Source organism: Propithecus coquereli, unplaced genomic scaffold, assembly GCF_000956105.1.
Source record: "Propithecus coquereli isolate 6110/MARCELLA unplaced genomic scaffold, Pcoq_1.0 Scaffold9, whole genome shotgun sequence".
Lineage (NCBI taxonomy): Eukaryota > Metazoa > Chordata > Mammalia > Primates > Indriidae > Propithecus > Propithecus coquereli.
In genome coordinates this window covers 15819716-15842021 of record NW_012155284.1, presented here as the reverse complement: position 1 = coordinate 15842021, position 22306 = coordinate 15819716, and the positions used below count along the sequence as shown (strand labels likewise).

The window sequence follows — 22306 nt, the reverse complement described above, 5'->3', positions numbered from 1 at the left end:
AAGACGTAGCTGAATCGATGGTGCGTTTTTCTTTTAGACCCTCAAAATAATCTCCCAATCAGGTAAAATGTTTTTTTCCTGAACTATCATTAAATTAGTGGAGTCTGACTTTTCTGAACATTTCCTGTCAGTATGATATTCAAAATATTAACACCTAGTAACATAAAATCTCTAAATAGGTCAAAAATTATAAAATATATTCCTTTTCTTTCTCTAAGGAACTATATATATTTATAAAACAGATTACCAAGTGATACAACTCAGAAGATGAATTATTCACCAAGTCATTGTAATAAATTGTATTTGTAGATTTAGAAATTATAGAAATAATTTTTGTTTGATATGGACGTTGCTACTTAAGTGATTTCTTGTCTGAGCCATGATCTGATAAGATAGATTTAGCCAATAATAAGCTTTAATCATGATTTGAACCATCCATGGGCCATTTTCTTCTCTTTATTTTGTTTTGAAAAGATTGTCAAATAAGTGATTTCTACAGTGTTCCCAAAAGCATACTCTTAGTCAATTCTAACCCAACACTGATATGAGGCTAACCTAACACTGCTGATCATTTAACATACCTGACTAGAAATAGATCCCCCAACTTGTTGTATCAAAAAAAGTCCCCACATATTTCCAAGTGTCTCCCACCACCACTTCTTGAGAACAACTGAGGTTACAAATAGATTCAAATATTAATTAGGGTTGCTCATTATTTTAATGTCACAGAAAGAATTTAAAGTGAGATATATTTAAATATTCAGAGGGAATAGATAAAATGGTTTTAAAAAATAGCTGTCTTCTCAAATAGAAATTTTGTGAAATATTTTTTATAAAATGTCAGGCTACTGAGAGAAGATGTTTGAATTGTCTTATAGTTTTGATATATCTGAAATTTACAGGATTATCATAGATATATAAACAGAAACTGGCTGAAGACTCGCTCTATCACTTATATGCGACCTGTGGGAAATCAACTAAACTCTAAAAGCCTAGAGTCTTCTTTTTAAATTTTTAATCTGTAAAATAGAAGAACATCTCTATCTTAAATGACTTACTGATAATAATAATGATCCAATACACTCTGTGTCACAACCTAAATGAGGCTTTTTGATATATTTCCTGACAAAAAATTCTTTTGTAGTATGTTAGAGATTAGGTTAAATTTAAGAGTTGAGATCTCTAAGCTATATTTGCTGTTAGAACTTTACTGATACTTAAATTTTTAATAAACGGTTATAATTATAAGTAGACTAATTGATAAAATCTAGATTATTCTGTATTCCATATTGACAGAAGTAAAGGAAAAAAACATTGTATATATTAGGGAAGAAAAACATTAAATGTTCTACACAAAAAAATACTGAATATACATTCTTCTCATCAGCACATGAGGCATTTTCTGAGATTGATCATATCCTATGCTACAAAACAAGTCTCAGTTAATACAAAAAAAATTGAAATCATACAATGTGTTTTCTCATACTATAGTGGAATAAACCTAGAAAATAAATTCTAAGAGAAACATTCGAATCTACAAAAAGTCATAGAAGGTGGATCGTTCAAGGTCAGGAGTTCGAGACCAGCCTGAACAAGAGCAAGACCCCATCTCTACTAAAAATAGAAAGAAATTAATTGGACAACTAAAAATATATAGAAAAAATTAGCCGGGCATGGTGGTGCATGCCTGTAGTCCCAGCTACTCGGGAGACTGAGGCAGTAGGAACGCTTGAGCCTAGGAGTTTGAGGTTGCTGTGAGGTAGGCTGAAGCCACGGCACTCTAGCCTGGGCAACAGAGTGAGACTTTGTCTCAAAAAAAAAAAAAAAAAAAAGTCATAGAAATTAAACAACCTACTGCTAATTGATCCTTGCGTCTGACATGAAAGTAAGATGGAAATCAAAAGATTCCTCGAACTGAAAGACAAAAGGGACACAACCATTCAAAATCTAGGGGTCACAGTAAAAGCAGTCCTAAGGGGAAAGTTCATAGCCTTAAATGCCTACATCAAAAAGACAAAAAGAGCACAAATTAACAATCTAATGTCACATCTCAAAGAACTACAAAAAGAAGAGCCATCCAAACCCAAAGCCAGCAGAAGAAAAGAAATAGAAAAGCTCAGAGCAGAACTATACAAAATGTAAACCAAAAAATACAAAAGATCAATGAAATAACAAGTTGGTTCTTTGAATAGATAAACTAAATTGATAGGCCATTATCCATATGAACCAGAAATAGAGGAAAAAGGATTCAAATAAGCTCAATGAGAAATTAAAAAGGAAACATTACAACCAATACAGCAGAAATACAGAACATCATCTGTGAATATTATGAAAACTATAATGCACACAAATTAGAAAACATAGAGAAAATGGGTAAATTCCTGTAAACACACAACCTCCCAAACCTGAATCAGAAGGAAATAGAAAACCTGAATAGACCAACAATGGCTGCATGATTGAAGCAGTAATAAAAAAATCTTCCAATAAAAAAAAGCCCTGGACCAGACCAAATCACAATCAAATTCTACCAAGACCTACAAAGAAGAACTACTACCTATCCCATATAAAGATCACATCATATTGAGAAAGAGGTGACCCTCTCTAACTCATTCTATGAAGCCAGTATCTCCTTGATACCAAAGCCAGGAAAGGACACAATAAAAATACAAAACTACAGGCCAATTTCCCTCATTAACATAGATACAAAAATCCTCAACATAATATTTGCAAACTTAAACAGCACATCAAAAAGATAATTTACCATGATCAAGTGGATTTCACAAGAGAGATGCAATGATGGTTCAACATATACAAATCAATAAACATGATTCACTACATAAACAGAAGCAAAAACAATCCCCATATGATTTCAATACATGTGGAAAAAGCATTCAATAAAATCTAGCACCCTTTCATGATAAAAACTGTCAAGAGACTATGCATGGAGGTAACATACCTCAAAATTATAAAAGCCATATATAACAAACCCACAGCCAATATCATATTGAATGGGGAAAAGTTAAAAGCATTCCCTCTAATAACTGGAACAAGAAAATGGTGCCCACTGTCACCATTTCTATTCAACATAGTACTAGAAGTCCTACCCAGAGCAATCAGGCAAGAGAAAGAAAGAAAGGGCATCCATCCAGGGAGGAGAAGGTCCAACTATCCCTGTTTGCTCATGCTATGATGTTGTACCTAGAAAACCTTAAAGATGCCACCAAAAGACTATTAGTGATTAAATACGAAATTTCCAATTTCAAATCAAAAATATAGCTTGTTATATCTCAAACAAGAAGCAGTGAAATTAATCAAAGTGTACACCTAAACTGTTGACACAGTTTTGCAATCTTAATGGTAGCTTGTTTATGCCAGCAGCAAAGCAGTATGGTGAGCGAGTGGCAATGAAATTGCGAAAGGCATTTTCCAATTCTCTTGTTGAGAATTGAATGTTTTCCTTGCAAGAAGTGGTCCAAAGCCTGGAAGAAGTGGTAGTCAGTTGGTGCAAGTTCTGGTGGATGACAGAGTTTCCAAGTCCAGCTTCTGTAGTTTGAGCAGCATTGTTTATGCTACATGTGGTCGAGCATTGTCTTGCAAAGGGGTTGGCCTGTCTCTGTTGATCGATCTTGTCTCCTTATTGCAATCATCCTCATCATTTTGTCCAACTGGGTATAGTAGACATCTACTATAATCGATTGACCAGGTTTCATGAAGCCGTAGTAGATAATACCAGCACCGGACCACCTAACAGACACCATTAGCTTTTTTCAACGAATATTCTGTTTTCAACTGTGTTTCAGCACTTCATCTTTATCCAGCCATGGTGCCAAATGCTTGTAATTGTCAAAAAGAATCCATTTTTCATTACACGTGACAATATGCTGTAGAAGTGGTTCACCTTTATGTGGTGATAGCAAAGAAGCATTTGGGAAAGTTGAGATGGACTCACTTCCATCACAGCTTTCAACTCATCATTGTCCACCTTGGTCTCAGGTCATCCACATAGCTCATTTTTCAGATTAAAATCACCAGAACAGAACTTCTCAAACCACTGACATACTGTGTGTTCATTAGCCACATCCTTCCCAAATGCTCCATTGATATTTTGAGCTGTCTGCATTGTATTGGTTCCATGACAGAACTCATATTCAAAAATAACGTGAATTTTTTACTTATCCATGGTTTTATAAAAATTGCTCTAAAAAATTTTGAAAGATAATCACAGCCCAAATATGCATTTAAAAGACTGAGGATGTACCTTCACAATCAACATAAAACAAGAAGTATCAAAGTGAAATGTCAGAGATATCAACTGTCAAACTTAGTACTTAAGAAAATTGGATTTCGTACTTAATAACCTTAATAGAATTGATAAATAAATTCAGCAAAGTCTCAGGTTATAAAATTAATGTACATAAATCATTTCTATATACAAATAACAGAGTCAAATCAAGAACTCAATACCATTTACAATACATACAAAAAAAGTAAAATACCTAGGAAGATACTTAACCAAGGAGTTGAAAGATCTCTAAAAGGAAAACTATAAAAATACTAATGAAAGAAATCATAGATGATACAAATAAATGGAAAAAAACCCATGCTCATGGATTGGTAGAATCAATATCATTAAAATGTCCATACTATCCAAAGTGATTTACAGATTTAATGTCATCCCCATCACAACACCAATGTCATACTCCACAGACCTAGAAAAAATAATCCTCAGCTTTATCTGGAACCAAAACAGCCTGAATAGCCAAAGCAATATTAAGCAAAAAGAACAAATCTGGAGGCATCACATTACCTGACTTGAAGTTATACTACAAGGTTATAGTAATCAAATAGCATGGTACTGGTATAAAAGTAGAGACATAGACCAATGGAACAGAAGAAAGAACATGCAAATATTATAAAATCACCTACCTACAACCAACTGATCTTCAACAACCAGACACCAGCATACACTGGATGAAAGTATGTCCTATTCAATAAATGGTGCTGGGGAAACTGTATAGTCACATGCAGAAGAATGAAACAGGACCCCTATCTCTCACCATATACAAAAATTCATTCATGATGGATAAAAGACTTACATGTGAAGCATGAAAGCTTAAAAATTCTAGAAGAAAACATAGGAAAAACTATTATAGACTTTGGCCTGTGAAAAGAATTTATCACTAAGACCACAAAGGCAAATACAGCAATAACAAAAATAAATAAATGGGATTCAATTAAATTAAAAACCTTCTGCACAGCAAAGGAAATAATCAACAGAGTAAATAGCCTACAAAATGGGATAAAATATTTATAAACTATCCATCCAGTAAAGAGCTACTATCCAGCATCTACAAAACCTTCAAACAAATCAGCAAGAAAAAAATAAACAACCCCATCAAAAAGTAGGCAAAAGACATGAACAGAAGTTCTTTGAAAGTAGATAGACAAATGGCCAAAAAACATGAAAAAATCCTCAACATCACTGATCATCAGAGAAATATAAATTAAAACCACCTTACCCCTGTCAGAATGGCCATTAGTAAAAAGTGAAGAAACAGTAGATGCTGGCATGGATGCAGAGAGAAAGGAATACTTATACACTGTTGGTGGGACAGCAAATTAGTACAACTGTTACGGTAAACAGTATGGAGACTCTTCAAAGAAATAAATGTAGACTTACCATTCAATCCAGCAATCCCACTATTGGGTATCTATGCAAAGGAAAAGAAGTCATTTTATAGAAAAGACACCCACACTTGAATGTTTATCACAACATAATTTACAATTGCAAAGATGTAGAATCAACCCAAGTACCCATCAATTCATGAATGGATAAAGAAAATGTGGTATATATGTATACCATCGAGTACTACTCAGCCCTAAAATAGAATGAAATAATGTCTTTTGCAGCAACTTGGACGAAACTGGAGACCATTATCCCAAGTGAAGTATCTCAGGAATGGAAAAACAAACACCACATGTAGTCACTAATAATTGGGAGCTAAACAATGGGCACACATGGGCACAAAGAGATGTAAAGGACACTGGAAACCAAGAAGTGGGGAAGGGTGAGAGGATGAGGGGTAAAAACTTATTTATCAGGTATAATGCACACTATTGTGGTGACAGGCACACTAAAATCCCCAACTTAAGCATTATACAAGGTATACACATAACAAAAACATTTGTACCCCTTTAATATTATGAAATTAAAAAGAAAAAGCAATAGAATCACCAAAACCAAAAGCTGGTTCTTGGAAAAGATCAACAAAATTGGCAAGCCTTACCTATACTGACAAAAAAGAGAAAAATGCAAATAAATAGGATCAGAAGTGAAGGTGAAGAAATTACTACTAATTTTATAGAAATAAAAAAGATTATAAGAGAACACCATGAGCAACTGTACACCAACAAATTTGATAATTTAGGTAAAATGCACAAATTTACAGGAACTCACAAATTAAAGAAGAAATAGAAAATCTCAACAGACCCGTAACAAGTGAAGTGGCTAAATCAGTAACAAAAACCTCCTAACAAAAAAAGTCCAGGAGCAAATATCTTTACTAATGAATTCAACCAAATATTTAAAGAACCAACACCAATCCATCTCAAACTCTTTCAGACAAAATTGAAGAGAGGGAAATACCTCATAATCCATTCTATTTGGCCGGCATTACCGCAATATGAAAGCCAGACATAGGTAACACAAGAATAGAAAATTACAGGCCAATATCACTTTTGAATGTAGATGCAAAACTCTTCCACAAAATACTAGCAAATACATTCCAATAACATTTTAAAAGGATGATACCTCATGACCAAATAGGATTTATCCTGGGAATGCAGGCATGGTTTGACATTAATAAAATCAAGGTAATATACCACATTGATAAAATGAAGGAGGAAAATGATCTTTTCAATTGATATAAAAAAGGAATTTGACAAAATCCAGTACCCTTTCATGATAAGAAAAAAAAAAACAACACTCAGACAACTAAGAATAGAGGGGAACTACCACAAGTTGTCAACAAACATTTATGAATATCTCACAGCTAATATCACACTCATTGGCAAAAAACTGAAAGCTTTCCCCCTAAAATTAGGAATAAGACAAGGATGCTCACTTTCACCACTGCTATAACGTTGTCCTGGAAACTGTAGCCAGCAATTAGATAAAAAGTAAATAAATAAAAGGCATACACATTGGAAAAGAAGATGTAAATCCATCTCTCTTTATAGATGACACAGTTCTATATAGAGAGAATCCCAAATAATTCAGAAGAAAGCTACTGGAGCTAATAAATGAATTAGCAACATTGAACTGAATTTAAATATGAGCTAAAAATCTTTAAACTCTTAGAGTAAAACAGAGAGGTAAATCTTTATGACCAATTGAGTCTTAGATGTGACACCAAAAGCACAAGCAACAAAAGAAAAAATAAGTAAATTGAACAAAATTAAAACTTTTGTGCAAAGGACTTTATCAAGAAAGTAAAAAGGCAACCTGTCCACCTACAGAATGGAAGAAAATATTTGCAAATCATATCTGAGAAGGGTTTAATATTCAGACCACATAGGTGTTGACCAGGAGAAATTGGAACCCCTTGTACATTGCTGATGGGAATGTGAAATGGTGGAGCCCACTGTGAAAACAGTTTGGATGTTCCTCAAAAAGCTAAACATAGAATTACCAAATGACTCTGCTGTACCACTCCTGAGTATATACCCAAAAGAATTAAAAACAGGGACTCAAACATACACTTGTTTGTATACTAGTGTTCATTTCACCATTATTCACGATAGCCAAAAGGTGAAACACCCCAAGTTTCCATCAGCAGTTGAATGGATAAACAAAATGTGGTATATACATATAATGCGTAAAAAGGAATAAAAGCCATAAAAAATGAAGTTCTGATACATACTGTAATATGGATGAACCTTGAAAACATTATATGCTAAGTGAAATAATTCAGACACAAAAGGAGAACTATTATATGATCCCACTTATGAGATATCTAGAATAGGCAAATTCATATAGACAGAAAGTAGATTAGAGATTACTAGGGGCTGGGGATAGGGAGTAGCGGGGAGTTACTGCTTTCAGTTTTTGTTTGGGATGATGAAAAAAATTTGAAATAGCAGTAATAGTTGTAGAACATGGTAAATGTAATTAATGCTACTAACTGAATTATACACTTAAAAATGGTTAAAATACAAACTTTGTTATATATATATTTTACCCAATAAAAATATTTTTACAAAACACTTGGTACTCACTTTTTACCTTGTTATAGAACCTAAACATTTAAAAATTTGTAATTTAGCCTAACTTCATAAACTATATTGAAATTTAAGCAGGTGTCATAGAGTTGTAAATAATCTGCAGTACGTTTTAATTTATTCATTATAAAAGGTTAATTTTTTAAGGATTAATACATGTGACTCTGGAAGCCTAAATATGTAGGAGAAAAGATGAAATTTGAAATCTATTTTTCATTAATTTTTCAAATATATTAACAATAGCTCTATACTTATTTATAACTATAAATATATCACTCCACCTCTGCTAAGACCTACTTATATCAATCAACTTTAAAATAACAAAATTCTTAGGTAATATGAAGAATATGGAACAATAAGACACTGTGCTTTAACCTTGTCTGTCCCATCACTTGTGAAAGATAGGACATTAATACTGATTTCAAGGCCCTTTGGATTAGCTTCTAAAGAATATTTTTTCATAAGAACTATAAAATGTCTTTCAAATATATTCATGATAATATTCAACTCTTGCTGAAAATACATTTGGAAGTCTTGATATAGGATATTCTCAAAAAATATACCAATTATTCATCTTATTCTCTAAAATCTATCCTTATATGCAGGTACTCACCCATCCATTCAACTAACATATTGAGTATCCACTATAAGCATAGTGCAAACTGCTGAAATTGCAAAAATGAGAGAGATAACTGTTCAGAGACAGTTTTTCTATCTCTGGAAGAAACTTCAAAATAATGGAGCTCACCTTATGGTCTTTGATGATGAATATGTTTGAATCATATTCTAAAGGAAAAAAAGTGATAGCCTTACTTTCTAGCATATGAGAGAAATCATTCTGAAGTAAAATTTTTTTTATAAAATACAATATAAGAAGAGACAGAAGTAACTATTTGTAATCTTTAAAATCTTCAAAACCTGATAGCAACTTGGAGATTTTCTTCACAGGTCGTTCTTGCTCTTTGATTTCCCCACAATGAATTTCTCCAAGAGCTTTTTTTCCCTTGTGGGAAAATAAGTCAAATTCAACTTCCATTTTTATCACCCATTTCCGCAATAGTTTTATATGTTATCTCATTATTTTCAGTCAGAATTCATAGTAAAATTGAAATAATTTTCCCTGAACTGCCGGGGGCTCCATCCCATATGATCCTAAACTTGGGACCCAAGATGACATAGCAGTCTCTTCCTGGAAAATTGATGGTTGTTGTGGCAGAGAAAAAGAAACTGTGTCAGCATCTTAAACTGATAAATGCTTCTACACAGAAGCAACACACATTATTTTCATTAGACAGTCATTTTTATTGGTCAAGTCTCATGGCCATCCCTATCTTCCAAGGGACAGGGAAGTACAAATAAACCATGTACTCAGAAAGAGATTAGATGGGAGAGATAGGAACACTCTTACATTGCTGGTGGGACTACAAATTAATACAACCCTGTGGAAAGTAATTTGGAGTTATCTCAAAGAATTAAAAATAGAAATACCATTTGATCCAGCAATCCCACTACTAGGCATCTACCCAAGGGAAAAAAAGACATTCTATAATAAACACATCTATACTAGAATGTTTATAGCAGCACAATTGCAAAGATGTGGAAACAACCCTAGTGCCCATCAATGCACGAGTAAATCAATAAAATGTTGTATATGTATACCATGGAGTTCTACAACTACAAAAAACAATGGTGAACTTGCACCTCATATATTATCCTGATAGAGCTTGAACCCATCCTTTGAAGTGAGGTATCATAAGAATGGAAAAATAAGTATCACATGTACTCACCATCAAATTGGTACTAACTGATCAACACTAAGGTGCTCACATGGAAGTAATATTCATTGGGTGCCATTCAGGTGGAAGAGGGGTGGCGGGGGTGGGTAAATGCACAACAAATGGGTGTGGGCGCACTGTATGGGGGATGGGCACACTTGCAGCTCTGGCTTGGGTGAGGCAAAGGCATTATATGTAACCAAAATGTTTGTACCCCCATAATATTCTGAAAAAAAAGAAAGAGACTAGAATATTTATGAAGAGTCTTAAGTATACAACATCTATGAAAATCTTAGTCCAATTCATTTGAAAACGTGGATATGATGGATAATTTTGTATAAAAATTACTAAAAATAACTCAAAAAGAACTAGAAAATATGAATAGACCAACAACTATTAATCAATTGGTATTTTAAAATCTGCCCTTACACCTGAAAAGACTATAGGCCCAAATGGTTTCATACACTAGATTTATCTAAACCTCCAAGGATTCCAATTTTATACAAACTGTTTCAGAGACTAAGAGAGATTGCATGATTACCATTGTCAAGAACTGTTATGGGCTTGAGATTTTGCCTATTTGTGAGCTAACAAGTTATTTGGCCACTTTCATGGATGCTAGTAGACGACAGAAGACTCATGGGTCAAAGACAAAGGATGGTTTATTACTCACAGCAGTAGCCAGAATAGTAGTACTTGTTATGGATTGCTGAGCCCCATTTTCCACAGGGTATCACAATATATATATATATGCATTGGGGTGTATTACATGGAAGAACTCTGAGTTTACAAAACTAAAATCTTTTATAACAAGCATTTAATAATATGCTATGTTCCAAAACTATAAACAAACCTGTCCTCTGCTTCCAAGGGGACACTATCTTTCAAGACTGTTTGCTATACAAATATCTTTCAAAGGATAGTCCAGAATAAAGGCAGTTACTGCCTCTTTGCAAGATGTACAGACACACTGAGATAACATTTTTCTCCTTATGGGGATGATAATGAATAAAATGAAAAGATGGATTTAACATTTATTGAACTTACTATGGGCCAGACATGTGCTTTACATGTATTATATTAATTTACTTAATCCTCATAATAGCCCAATGAATTAGGTATTTTTATTATCATTTTACATTGGAATCTGCAGTTAATCACTGTGATTTGTATTCTAGCAATTTTGAATATCACTATTAATCTAATGCTTACCAAATAACAGTAACATATAATAACAGTAATATATCATCTGTGAGGTGATTTTCTATTAGACTTTGATTTTAAAATTGCAATAATCCCCTATAATTTACACCTTTGGAATTCCAAAATTTATTATAAACACTCTCTCTTCACTTAAAAAAAAAAAGTTAAAATTAACCAACCAATGATCATTATCCACCTTATCTATAAAAACTTGTTTCCTGGCCGGGCGCAGTGGCTCATGCCTGTAATCCTGGCACTCTGGGAGGCCGAGGCAGGCAAATTGTTTGAGCTCAGGAGTTCAAGACCAGCCTGAGCAAGAGCAAGACCCCGTCTCTACTAAAAAAATAGAAAGCAATTAACTGGACAACTAAAAATATATAGAAAAAATTAGCCGGGCATGGTGACGCATGCCTGTAGTCCCAGCTACTCAGGAGGCTGAGGTAGTAGGATTGCTTGAGCCCAGGAGCTTGAGGTTGCTGTGAGCTAGGCTGACACCACGGCACTCTAGCCCGGGCAACAAAGTGAGACTCTGTCCCAAAAAAAAAAAACTTGTTTCCTAAGCCACCATGGGTCAACATCACCTTCTGGTATTCAGAGTTGGATTCAGAGTTTCTAATCCAGTGTCTTCCTTATACTGCCTTCTTTTTCCCTCCTTCCACCAATAAAGGAAATTAGCATAATGAAGACACTTATATATTTGAATATTTGTGTTTGCACATTAGTATAATATTTGAATGTGTGAAAAACTCTTCCCACTTCGCCTTTCTCCTACACATACAAAAAGGCCTTTTATTCTTCAAATACTGACTACACTTTTGAAAACAGTGGATAGTCTAGAAAAACTGTTGGTATTGAAAGTCCCTAGTGCTCTTTGAAGTAGAATGCTCACAGATTGGGTGCAAGCGAATGCAGAATTTGCGAAATTGGAATTTGCAAAGATAACATTAAAATTTTTACGATTTTTATCTAAATAGAAGAAAAATTAAGCCTTAATATTTATTGAGGCCTGACACTAGCATTTTCACTTACATGTCATAATGGTATATAATGTTAGCTGAGGAAAAACTGGAAGTTTGACAACACAGAAGGTCTGATTTCATTAGTTTATTTTCCATGTGTTGCAATATATTGAAGATTACAGATGCCTTGTTAAATGATTATATTATCTAGTTTTACCTAAATGACTAGCACAATGTGAATAAGGGACTTAAACAGAATCCTATAAAGAAATCAGATTGAAGATAATACTAATTATGACAACAAAAGCAAACCAAAAAAAAAACAGAGAAGCTGACACATCATCCTAATGTAACCTTTTATAAGCTATAAAAATTATAATTGAAAATCAAAGTTATCAGGAGGAAGGACTTCAAGATGGCTGACTACAGGCATCTGGTACTCACTTCCTCCACAAAGAAGAACCAACATAGTGAATATCTATTCACTATCATACTTCAAACAGGTTCTCTATGAGAACACTAGAATTGAACAAAGTAGTGACAGGAAACACCTAATACAAGAATGGAGAGGAAAGCAAGGCAACATGCTCAGCTGGGAGCCCGGAGAGACTTCCCAATACAGGGAAAGGGTAAGTGAGACACCCCTAGTGGTCCACATTCTCACCACACACCCCTGCAATCTTAGCCACAAGAGAGCCCCTCTGGACCCTCATGGGCCCTGAAACTGACATAGGGAGATGCCTAAAGACTGCACAAACACGTTGCTCCAGAGAGGTAGCTCACCCTACATCTCACATACACCCGCAAGTCTTAAGCACCTACAGCTAGGCACCATATTGAGAGCACCATATGAAGCACCCAGTCCCCATCAGACTGCAACCAGCCCTGGGACACAATAGGCCCTGCATCTCCACACCCCAAGAGCATGACTGACAACTGTGGCAGAATGTTACCAGCAGGGCTGAAGCATGAGCCATTAGTAATGACCTGGCTGCCACCAGCAGAAAAGCCACCATGCATTTTCATGTGCCCCAAGGACAGAATCTCCTGCAGCTACCACTGCAGCCTTCACACACTCCACAACTGCCTGCGTACAGCCACTGAAAGCAACCGTCCCCAGTAGCAGGGCTGCAGCACAGCCACTGGCATCCCCACCCAAGCATTTCACTGATGGTCTAAAGATCATCCCACCCCTGTCTACCACAGCCAGCTCCCGCATGCACCACCAGGGGCTGATGACAGGTCCACCTGGTCTAGCTCCAACCCCTAGTGCCTGAGCATACTATTCAAGGCCCTGGAGACTACAAAACTCAGTCCTCCACCATTAGCACCTGAGCACTCCTTCTGGGGACCTGAAGTCAGGCCCACTCAATCTGCCACTACCACTGCAGCTGACACCCACCTACACCTGCCGCCTCTGGGCTTAGGGAATGACCCACCCAGACTGTTGTAGGGACTAGCAACATCAGCATGGCCCACTTGGGAGTCAAAGGATTTTCCTGCCACTGCCATTGCCCATACCATACCCACTGCCCAGGAGCCTGAGAACCTGCCCACTTGCTCAGCCCACCACTGCCAATACCAGCATCCAAGTCTGTAGGCCCAAGTATCAGCCCACCAGGACCCTCTACCACCACTGCCAGTGTACGTTGCCCTAGGGCTCAAGGACAGGTACATTCAGCCCACTACTGCCACCACTGGGGCCTGAGGAAAGGCCCACTGGGAATCCCTGTACTCAGCAAAACTTCACCACTACCTCTACTAACAACTGCACCTTAAGCCAATAAGAAAATCACAGACACCATGGATGCTGTTTATAGCCAAAGACTATAGTCTCTATACACTATAGTCTCTATAGTGTATAAAGATTACACTACCAAATGCACCCAGAATCAAAGCCAAAGTGATCTACCTAACCAACATCATAGATATATATTCATGAAAATGTCCTAAATAACCACTGGGTCAAGGAAGAAATTAAGGAGAAAAGCAAAAAATATCTTGACTCTGTTTTTGTGCCAGTACCATGCTGTTTTGGTTACTATACCTTGTAATATAGCTTGAAGTCTTGTAAATTGATGCCTCCCAATTTGTTCTTTTTGCTTAAGGTTGATTTGGCCATATGGGGTCTTCTCTAATTCCATATGAAGCATAGAATTATTTTTTCTAGATCTGCAAAAATGATGTTGGTATTTTAATAGGGATTGCATTGAATCTGTAGATCACTTTGTGTAGTATAGGCATTTTAACAATGTTGATTCCGCCAATCCATGAGCATGGTATGGTTTTCCATCTGTTTATGTCCTCTGTCATTTCCTTCCTCAGTGTTTCATAGTTCTCCCTGTAGAAGTCTTTCACCTTCTTAGTTAAATATATTCCTCGGTATTTTATTTTCTTTGTTGCTATTGTGAAAGGTATTGAATCTTTGATTTGGTTCTCAGCTTAACTGTTGTTGGCATATATGAATGCTGCTGATTTGTGTACATTGATTTTGTAATCTGAGATCTACCCAAAGGAAAAAAAGACATTCTATAAAAAAAGATATTTGCACTTGAATGTTTATAGCAATGCAATTGACAATTGAAAAGATGTGGAAAACAACCCAAGTGCGCATCAATACATGAGTAGATTAATAAAATGTGGTATATGTATATCATGGGGTACTACTTAGCCATAAAAAAATGGTTAACTACCTATTGTATTATCCTGGGTGGAGCTGGAGCCCATTCTCTAAGTGCAGTATCACAAGAATGGAAAAACAAACACTACGTGCACTAACCGTTAAATTGGTACTAGTTGATCAACACTAATGTGCACATACAGGAAGTAACATTCATAGGGTGTCAGGCAGGTGGAAGGGGGAGAGAGGATAGGTAAATTCACACCTACCAGATGCAGTGCACGCTGTCTGGGGAATGGGCACACTTGTAGCTCTGACTTGGGCGGTACAAAGGCAATTTATGTAACCAAAGCGTTTGTACCCCCATACTACTCTGAAATAAATAAATAAATAATAAAAAGAAAAAAAATCTTGAAACAAATGAAAATAGAAATATAACACACCAAAACCTATGGGACGCAGCAAAAGCAGTACTTAGAGGGAAGTTTATAGCATTAAATTCATACATTGAAAAAGTAGAAAGATTTCAAATAAACAATCTAACAATGTACCTCAAAGAGTAGAAATGCAAGAGCAAAGCAAACTCAAAGTTACTAGAAAGAAAAAATAAACAGAAAAAAATTAATTAGAGACAAAAAATGCAAAGGATCAACAAAACAGAAAAATGTTTTTTTGAAAAGATAAAGAAAATTGATAAACTTCTAGCTAGACTAACCAAGAAAAAAAAGAGAAGATTCCAACAAAATCAGAAATGCAAAAGGAGACATCATAACTGATGCCACAGAAATAAAAAAAAAAAAAATCGGAGACTAGTATAAACATCTATGTACTTGCAAACTGGAAAACCTGGTAGAAATGGATAAACTCCTGGACATATACAACCCCCCAAGATTCAATCAAGAAGAAATTTAAAATCTGAATAGACTAATAATGAGTAATGAGATTGAATCAGTAATAATGATTCTCCCAACAAAGAAAAGGCCAGGACCACTTGGCTTCACTGCTGAATTCCACTAAACTTTCACAGAAGTAGCACCAATTCTCTAATTATTCCAAAAAAAAAAAAAAATGGAGAGGTGGGAATTCTCCCTGACTCATTCTATGAGGCCTGCATTACCCCAATACCAAAACTAAACAAAGACACAACAACAAATAAGAAAACTTCAGGCCAGTATCCCTGATGAACATAGATGCAAAATTACTTAACAAAATACTAGCAAACCAAATTCAACAGCACATCACAAAGGTAATACACCATGATCAAATGGGATTTATACCAGGGATACAAGGATGGTTCAACATAAGAAAATCAATAAACACGACAGAATCAACATGAATGAAGGACAAAAATCATATGCTCATCTCAGTAGATGTAGAAAAAGCATTTGATAAAATTCACATCCCTCCATGATAAAAACCTCTTGACAAACTAGGCATAAAAAGAACGCCAGGTATGACAAACCCACAGCCTATATCATACTGAATGGGGAAAAGCCGAAAACATTTCCTCTAAGAACTGGAACAATATAACGATGCCCACTTTCAGCACACCTGTACAACATAGTCCTAGCCAAAGCAATTAGGAAAGAGAAAGAAATAAAAGGCATCCAAATTGCAAAGAGGAAGTCAAATTGTCTCTCATTGCAGATCTGGAAAAACCTAAAGACTCCACCAAAAAACTCAGAATTCTATCTGATTAATAAATTCAATAAAGTTGCAGAATGTGAAATCAACATACAAAAATCAGTAGCATCTCTACATACCATAGTGAACTAGCTGAGAAAGAAATAAAGAAGGCAATCCCATTTAAAATAACTACAAAAAAAGATATCCAGGAATAAATTTAAATAAAGAGGTGAAAGACCTCTACAAGGAAAACTACAAGTCACTGATGAAAAGAAATTAAAGAGGACATAGACAGATGACATTCTATGCTCATGGATTGGAAGGGTTAACATCATTAAAATAACTATACTATCCAAAGCAATCTACAGATTCAGTGCAATTCCTATCAAAATACCAATGTCATTTTTCACAGAAAGAGGAAAAAAATGCTAAAATTTATATGGAACCAAAAAAGAGCCTGAATAGCCAAAGCAATCCTGAGCAAAAGACCAAAGCTGGAGGCATCACACCACCTGACTTCAAAATATAGTACAAGACTATATTAATCAAAACAGGATGGTAGTAGTATAAAAACAGACACATAGAACAATGGGACAGAATAGAGAACACAGAAATAAATCCATGCATTACAGCCAACTGATTTTCAACAAACATGCCAAGAATTTTCATTGATACCTTCCTTCTTCAATAAATGTTGCTGGGGAAATTGGATAACCATATGATATATGCAGAAGAATGAAACCAGACCCCTATCTCTCACCATAGACAAAACTAAGCTCAAAATTGATTAAAAAATTAAACATAAAACTTGAAACTATAAAACTACTAGAAGAAAACATAGGGGAAACACTCCAGGATTTTGGTCGAGTCAAAGGTTTTATGGCTAATACCTCAAAATCAGAAGCAACAAAAACAAAGACAAGTGGGATTATATTAAACTAAAAAGCGTCTGCACATCAAAGGAAACAGTCAACAGAGTAAAGAGACAGCCTGTTGAATGGGAGAAGTTATTTGCAAACTATTTATCCAACAAGGAACTAATATCCAGAATATACAAGGAACACAAACAATTCAACAGTAAAAAACATAACTCTATTGAAAGTGGGCAAAGGACATGAATAGACATTTCTCAAAAGAAGACTTATAAATGTTCAACAGGTATATGAAAAAAATTCTCAACATCACTAACTATTAGGGAAATGCAAATCAAAACCACAATGAGATATCATATTACCCCAGTTAGAATGGCTATAATTAAAGATAAAAAATAACAGATGCTGGTGAGGATACAGAGAAAAGGGAACTCTTATGCATTGTTGGTGGAAATGTAAATTAGTACAGCCACTATGGAATACAGCATGGAGATGTCTCAGAAAATGAAAAACTACCATATGATTCAGCAATCCTACTGGGTTTCTACCCAAAGGAAAAGAAATCCGTATGCCAAAGCTGCCTGTTTATTACAGCGCTATTCACAATAACAAAGATATGGAATCAACCTAAGTGTCCATCAATGCACAAAGGGGTAAAAAAAAACATGGTATATATGCACAATGGAATACTATTCAGCCTTACAAAAGGATAAAATGTCATTTTCAGCAACATGGATGGACCTGGAGACCATTATGCTTAGCGAAATAAGCCAGACATAGAAAGGCAAATATCACATGTTCTCACTTATATATGGAAGCTAAAAAAAAATTCATCTCATGGGGAAGAGAGTAGAATAATAGATACCAGATGCTGGGAAGGATGTTTGGGTGGGGGAGGATAAAAAGGGGTTGGTTAATAGGCACAAATGTACAGTTAGATGGAAGGAATAAGTTCTATTGTTCAAAAGCACAGTAGGGTTATTATAGTTAACAACAATATTTCACATATTTGAAAATAGCTAGAAGAGAGGACTTGAAATGTTCCTAACACATACAAATGATAAATATTCAAGGTAATGGACACCCCAAATACCCCGACTTGGTCATTACAGCCTATATATGTAACAAAATATCACATGTACTCCATAAATATGTACAAATATTATGTATCATTTTTTAAAAATCAAATCAAATATAGAAAGTCAGCCAAAACAATTAGAAGTTTTCAAAACTATTTGAAATGTGACAATTGATTGCAAAACATCACTTATTTCATTATCTCATCCCTTTTAATTCCATGTTTTATATCTATATAAGTAAACATAATTTACAAATAAGCATACATAAGCTTAAAATAGGATTGTTCTTGACTAAAGAGGTTTGATCTTTTTTTTATTTCAAAGTATTATGGGGGTACAAATGTTTTTGGTTGCATGGATCACTTTTGTAATGCTTGAATCAGGGTTATAAGTGTCCCTGTCGCCGAGATAGTGTTCATTGTACACATTAGGTAGGTTTTTGCCCAGCCCCGCCTGACCCCTCCCCCTGATTGATTTCCATTGAGTTATACTTCCCTCTCTGCACATGTGTACTCATAAATTAGTTCCAATTTAATAGTAAGTATATGTGGTGTTTGGTTTTCCATTCTTTAGCTACGTCATTTAGGATAATGATCTCCAATTCCATCCGTATTGTTGCAAAAGGCATTATTAATTCATCCTTCTTCATGGACGAGTAGTATTCCATGGTATACATACACCACGTTTTGTTAATCCACTCATAAATTGATGGGCACTTGGGTTGATTCCACATCTTTGCAATTGTGAATTGTGGTGCAATAAACATTCAAGTACATGTGTCTTTTTGATAAAATGATTTCTTTTTCTTTGGGTAAATACCCAGTAGTGAGATTGTTAGATCAAATGGTAGGTCTATTTTTAGTTCTTTGAGGAATCTCCATACTATTTTCCATAGGGGCTATACTAATTTGCAGTCCCACGAAAAGTGTATAAGTGTTCCTTTCTCTCTGCATCCACACCAGCATCTACTGTTTTTGGACTTTTTAATAAAAGCCATTGTAACTGGGGTAAAATGGTATCTCATTGTGGTTGTAATTTGCATTTCCTTGATGATTAGTGATGTTGAGCATTTTTTCGTATGTTTACCGTCCATCTGCCTGTCTTCTTTTGAGAAGCTTCGGTTCATCTCTTTTGCCCATTGTTTAATGAGGTTGAGTTTTTTCTTGCCGATTTGCTTGAATTCTTTGTAGATTCTGGTTATTATTCCCTTATCGGATGTATAGCTTGTGAATATTTTATCCTGTTCTATACGTGGTCTATTTGCCAGAAGCTTTTTAATTTAATCAAGTCCCGTTTATTTATTTTTATTGTTGATGCGATTGCTATTAAGTCTTCATAAATTCTTTGCCTAGGCCTATATCTAGAAGAGTTTTTCTAACAATTTTCTTCTACAGTTCTTATGATTTCATGCCTTACATTTAAGTCTTTTATCCATCTTGAATTCATTTTTGTGAGTGGTGAGAGATAGATGTCCTGTTTCTTTCTTCTGCATATGGCTATCCAGTTGTCCTGTACCATTTTTTAAAAAGGGATTCTTTTCCCCAGTATATATTGTTGTCTGCTTTGTCAAAGATCAGTTGGCTGTATGTGGATGGTTATATATATGGATTCTCAGTTCTGTTCCATTGGTCTATGTCTCTGTTTTTGTGCCAGTGCCATACTGTTTTGGTTACTATAGCCTTGTAGTATAGTTTGAAGTCTGGTAATGTGGTGCTTCCAGATTTGTTCCTTTTGTTGAAGATTGCTTTGGCTATTCAGCCTCTTTTCTGGTTCCAAATGAAGCACAGAATTATTTTTTCTAGATGTGTGAAATATGACTTTGATATTTTGATGGGGATTGTAATGAATCTGTAAATCACTTTGGGAAGTATGGAAATTTTAACAATGTTGATTCTCCTAATCCATGAGCGTGATGTATTTCCCCATTTGTTTGTATCATCAGCGATTTCTTTCCTCCGTGTTTAGTAGTTCTCTTTGTAGTGATCTTTCACCTCCTTGGTTAAGTATATTCCTAGATATTTTATTTTCGTTGTAGCTGTTGTGAATGGTATTGAATCTTTGATTTGACTCTCAGCTTGACTGTTATTGGTATAAAGGAATACTACTGATTTGTGTATGCAAGAGAAAGAAATTATGGGTATCAAAATTGGGAAAAAGGAAGTCAAACTATTACCTTTTGCTGACAATATGATTTTATATCTAGAAAACCCCAAAGATTCCACCAAGAGACTCCTGAAATTGATAAATAAATTCAGCAAAGTCTCAGGTTACAAAAACAGCGAGGTTTGACTTTCAATAACTATACTAATACCCAAATGAATGCAACCTTACAGTCAGAATAAGCAGCCTGATCTACAACATAATATTTAACATTACTCAATTGTTAAAATGGATGAACAAGAATTTGTTTCAGGCTAGAGCTTCAAAGAACCATTATGTCTCTCCAGTTTATTCACTGCTAAAATAAGAGAAATTCTTCTCAAAACTTTGATGCAATAACTGGACTGAATGAAATTCAAGGCATAAGATTTAAGGTTAAGTTAGTGATCAGAAGTTACAAACAGTAACAGCAGTTGTAAAATTAAACATGAATAAAGTTTACATTTAGAAAATGTTCTAATGTGAAAATAATTACATTTGATCCTCACAAATATTTGAAGTGATTAGATGTTATAGATGAGAAATCTAAGACTCAGAGATAAATAACTTGCCCCAGGAAAGTGACAGAACTAGGCAAGTCTCCTGACTGTATATCCTGTGCTCTTTGCTAACTTTACTGTCCCTGCCCCTAACAAACACTCTATGTTAGAAGAAACTTCTGGTAGTTGATGATCATTGAAAACACTATCAGGAATACAACATTCCACTCAGTGAAATCAAGATATGCTTCATTCATAGTACTTGTATTCATAATTCAGCTTTCTTTCTGAGCACTTACCTGAATTTAATGAGCTTTAATATGTTCACACATCTTCTAGGTTTCCACAGACGTGCAGCTCCAGTTACAAGAAGGCAGTTCCCACATGGTGCACACAGGATGGATTACCTGCACTTTGAGGATGATAGTCGTGGATGGTGGTTTGACATGGATATGGTGATCATCTATATTTATTCAGTGAACTGGGTCATTGGATTCATTGTTTTCTGCTTTCTTTGCTATTTTTTCTTTCCGTTTTAGGAATTTTCATACCTTACTACAGTTGAACAATCATAAACGATGTAAATAACAATTGCTTAAACATTTTTTAAATGTGCTTTGAAGTTTTTATAATGTTGCATTATATAAATTGTTGGTGTTTATAGAAAGCCTGACAATAATGGTCTTATTAATGTTTTTCTTGTAACAAACCAACTTTATTTAAGAGTTAATCTATCCAGCACTGAGCAACAATGCACTATTAATTTCATAGCTATTCTTGGTTTAGGATTTGAGGTTCTAATTTTACTATGTCACTTTTATACTTATTTTGATTGTAAAGACTAAGGTTTTCCCTCTTAAAAATAGTAAAACTACAAAAAGAAATGATAATCTGGATAGACAGTATCTTAACTGATAAAATATTTAGTCAATCGTTACTTATTCTCAAGCAAATTATATGCATTAAAGATAAACAACATTTTCTGGAAACTAATCTAGGAAGGTATATTCAGTATTGGTTTCCAAATATCTTTACTTATGTCCCCTTCTATTACCAACAAAACTGACTGTCCTTTTTGTACAGATCTAATTAGTACAGCAATTTTAATTGTTATAAGCAACAGAAGAGTAAAACTATGTAATACTACAAATGTTGAGACTAACCCCCTCCAATAGACACTTTAGAGACCTATATTAACACTTTCCAAATTACAGGATGAATAACCTGAAGAAATAAAAAATTCACCAACTTTC

General features: G+C 34.9%; 1 protein-coding gene across 1 annotated transcript in view; it reads left to right on the top strand.

Moving 5' to 3' along the window:
* RNF180 (ring finger protein 180) overlaps positions 1–21592 on the top strand; it is a 139067-nt gene extending 117475 nt beyond the window's left edge. The window contains exon 7 of the mRNA XM_012664554.1: positions 21393–21592. Coding sequence (XP_012520008.1) covers positions 21393–21592 — 200 coding nt within the window. The remainder of the gene's footprint in view (positions 1–21392) is intronic.
* The last annotated feature ends 714 nt before the right edge of the window (positions 21593–22306 follow it).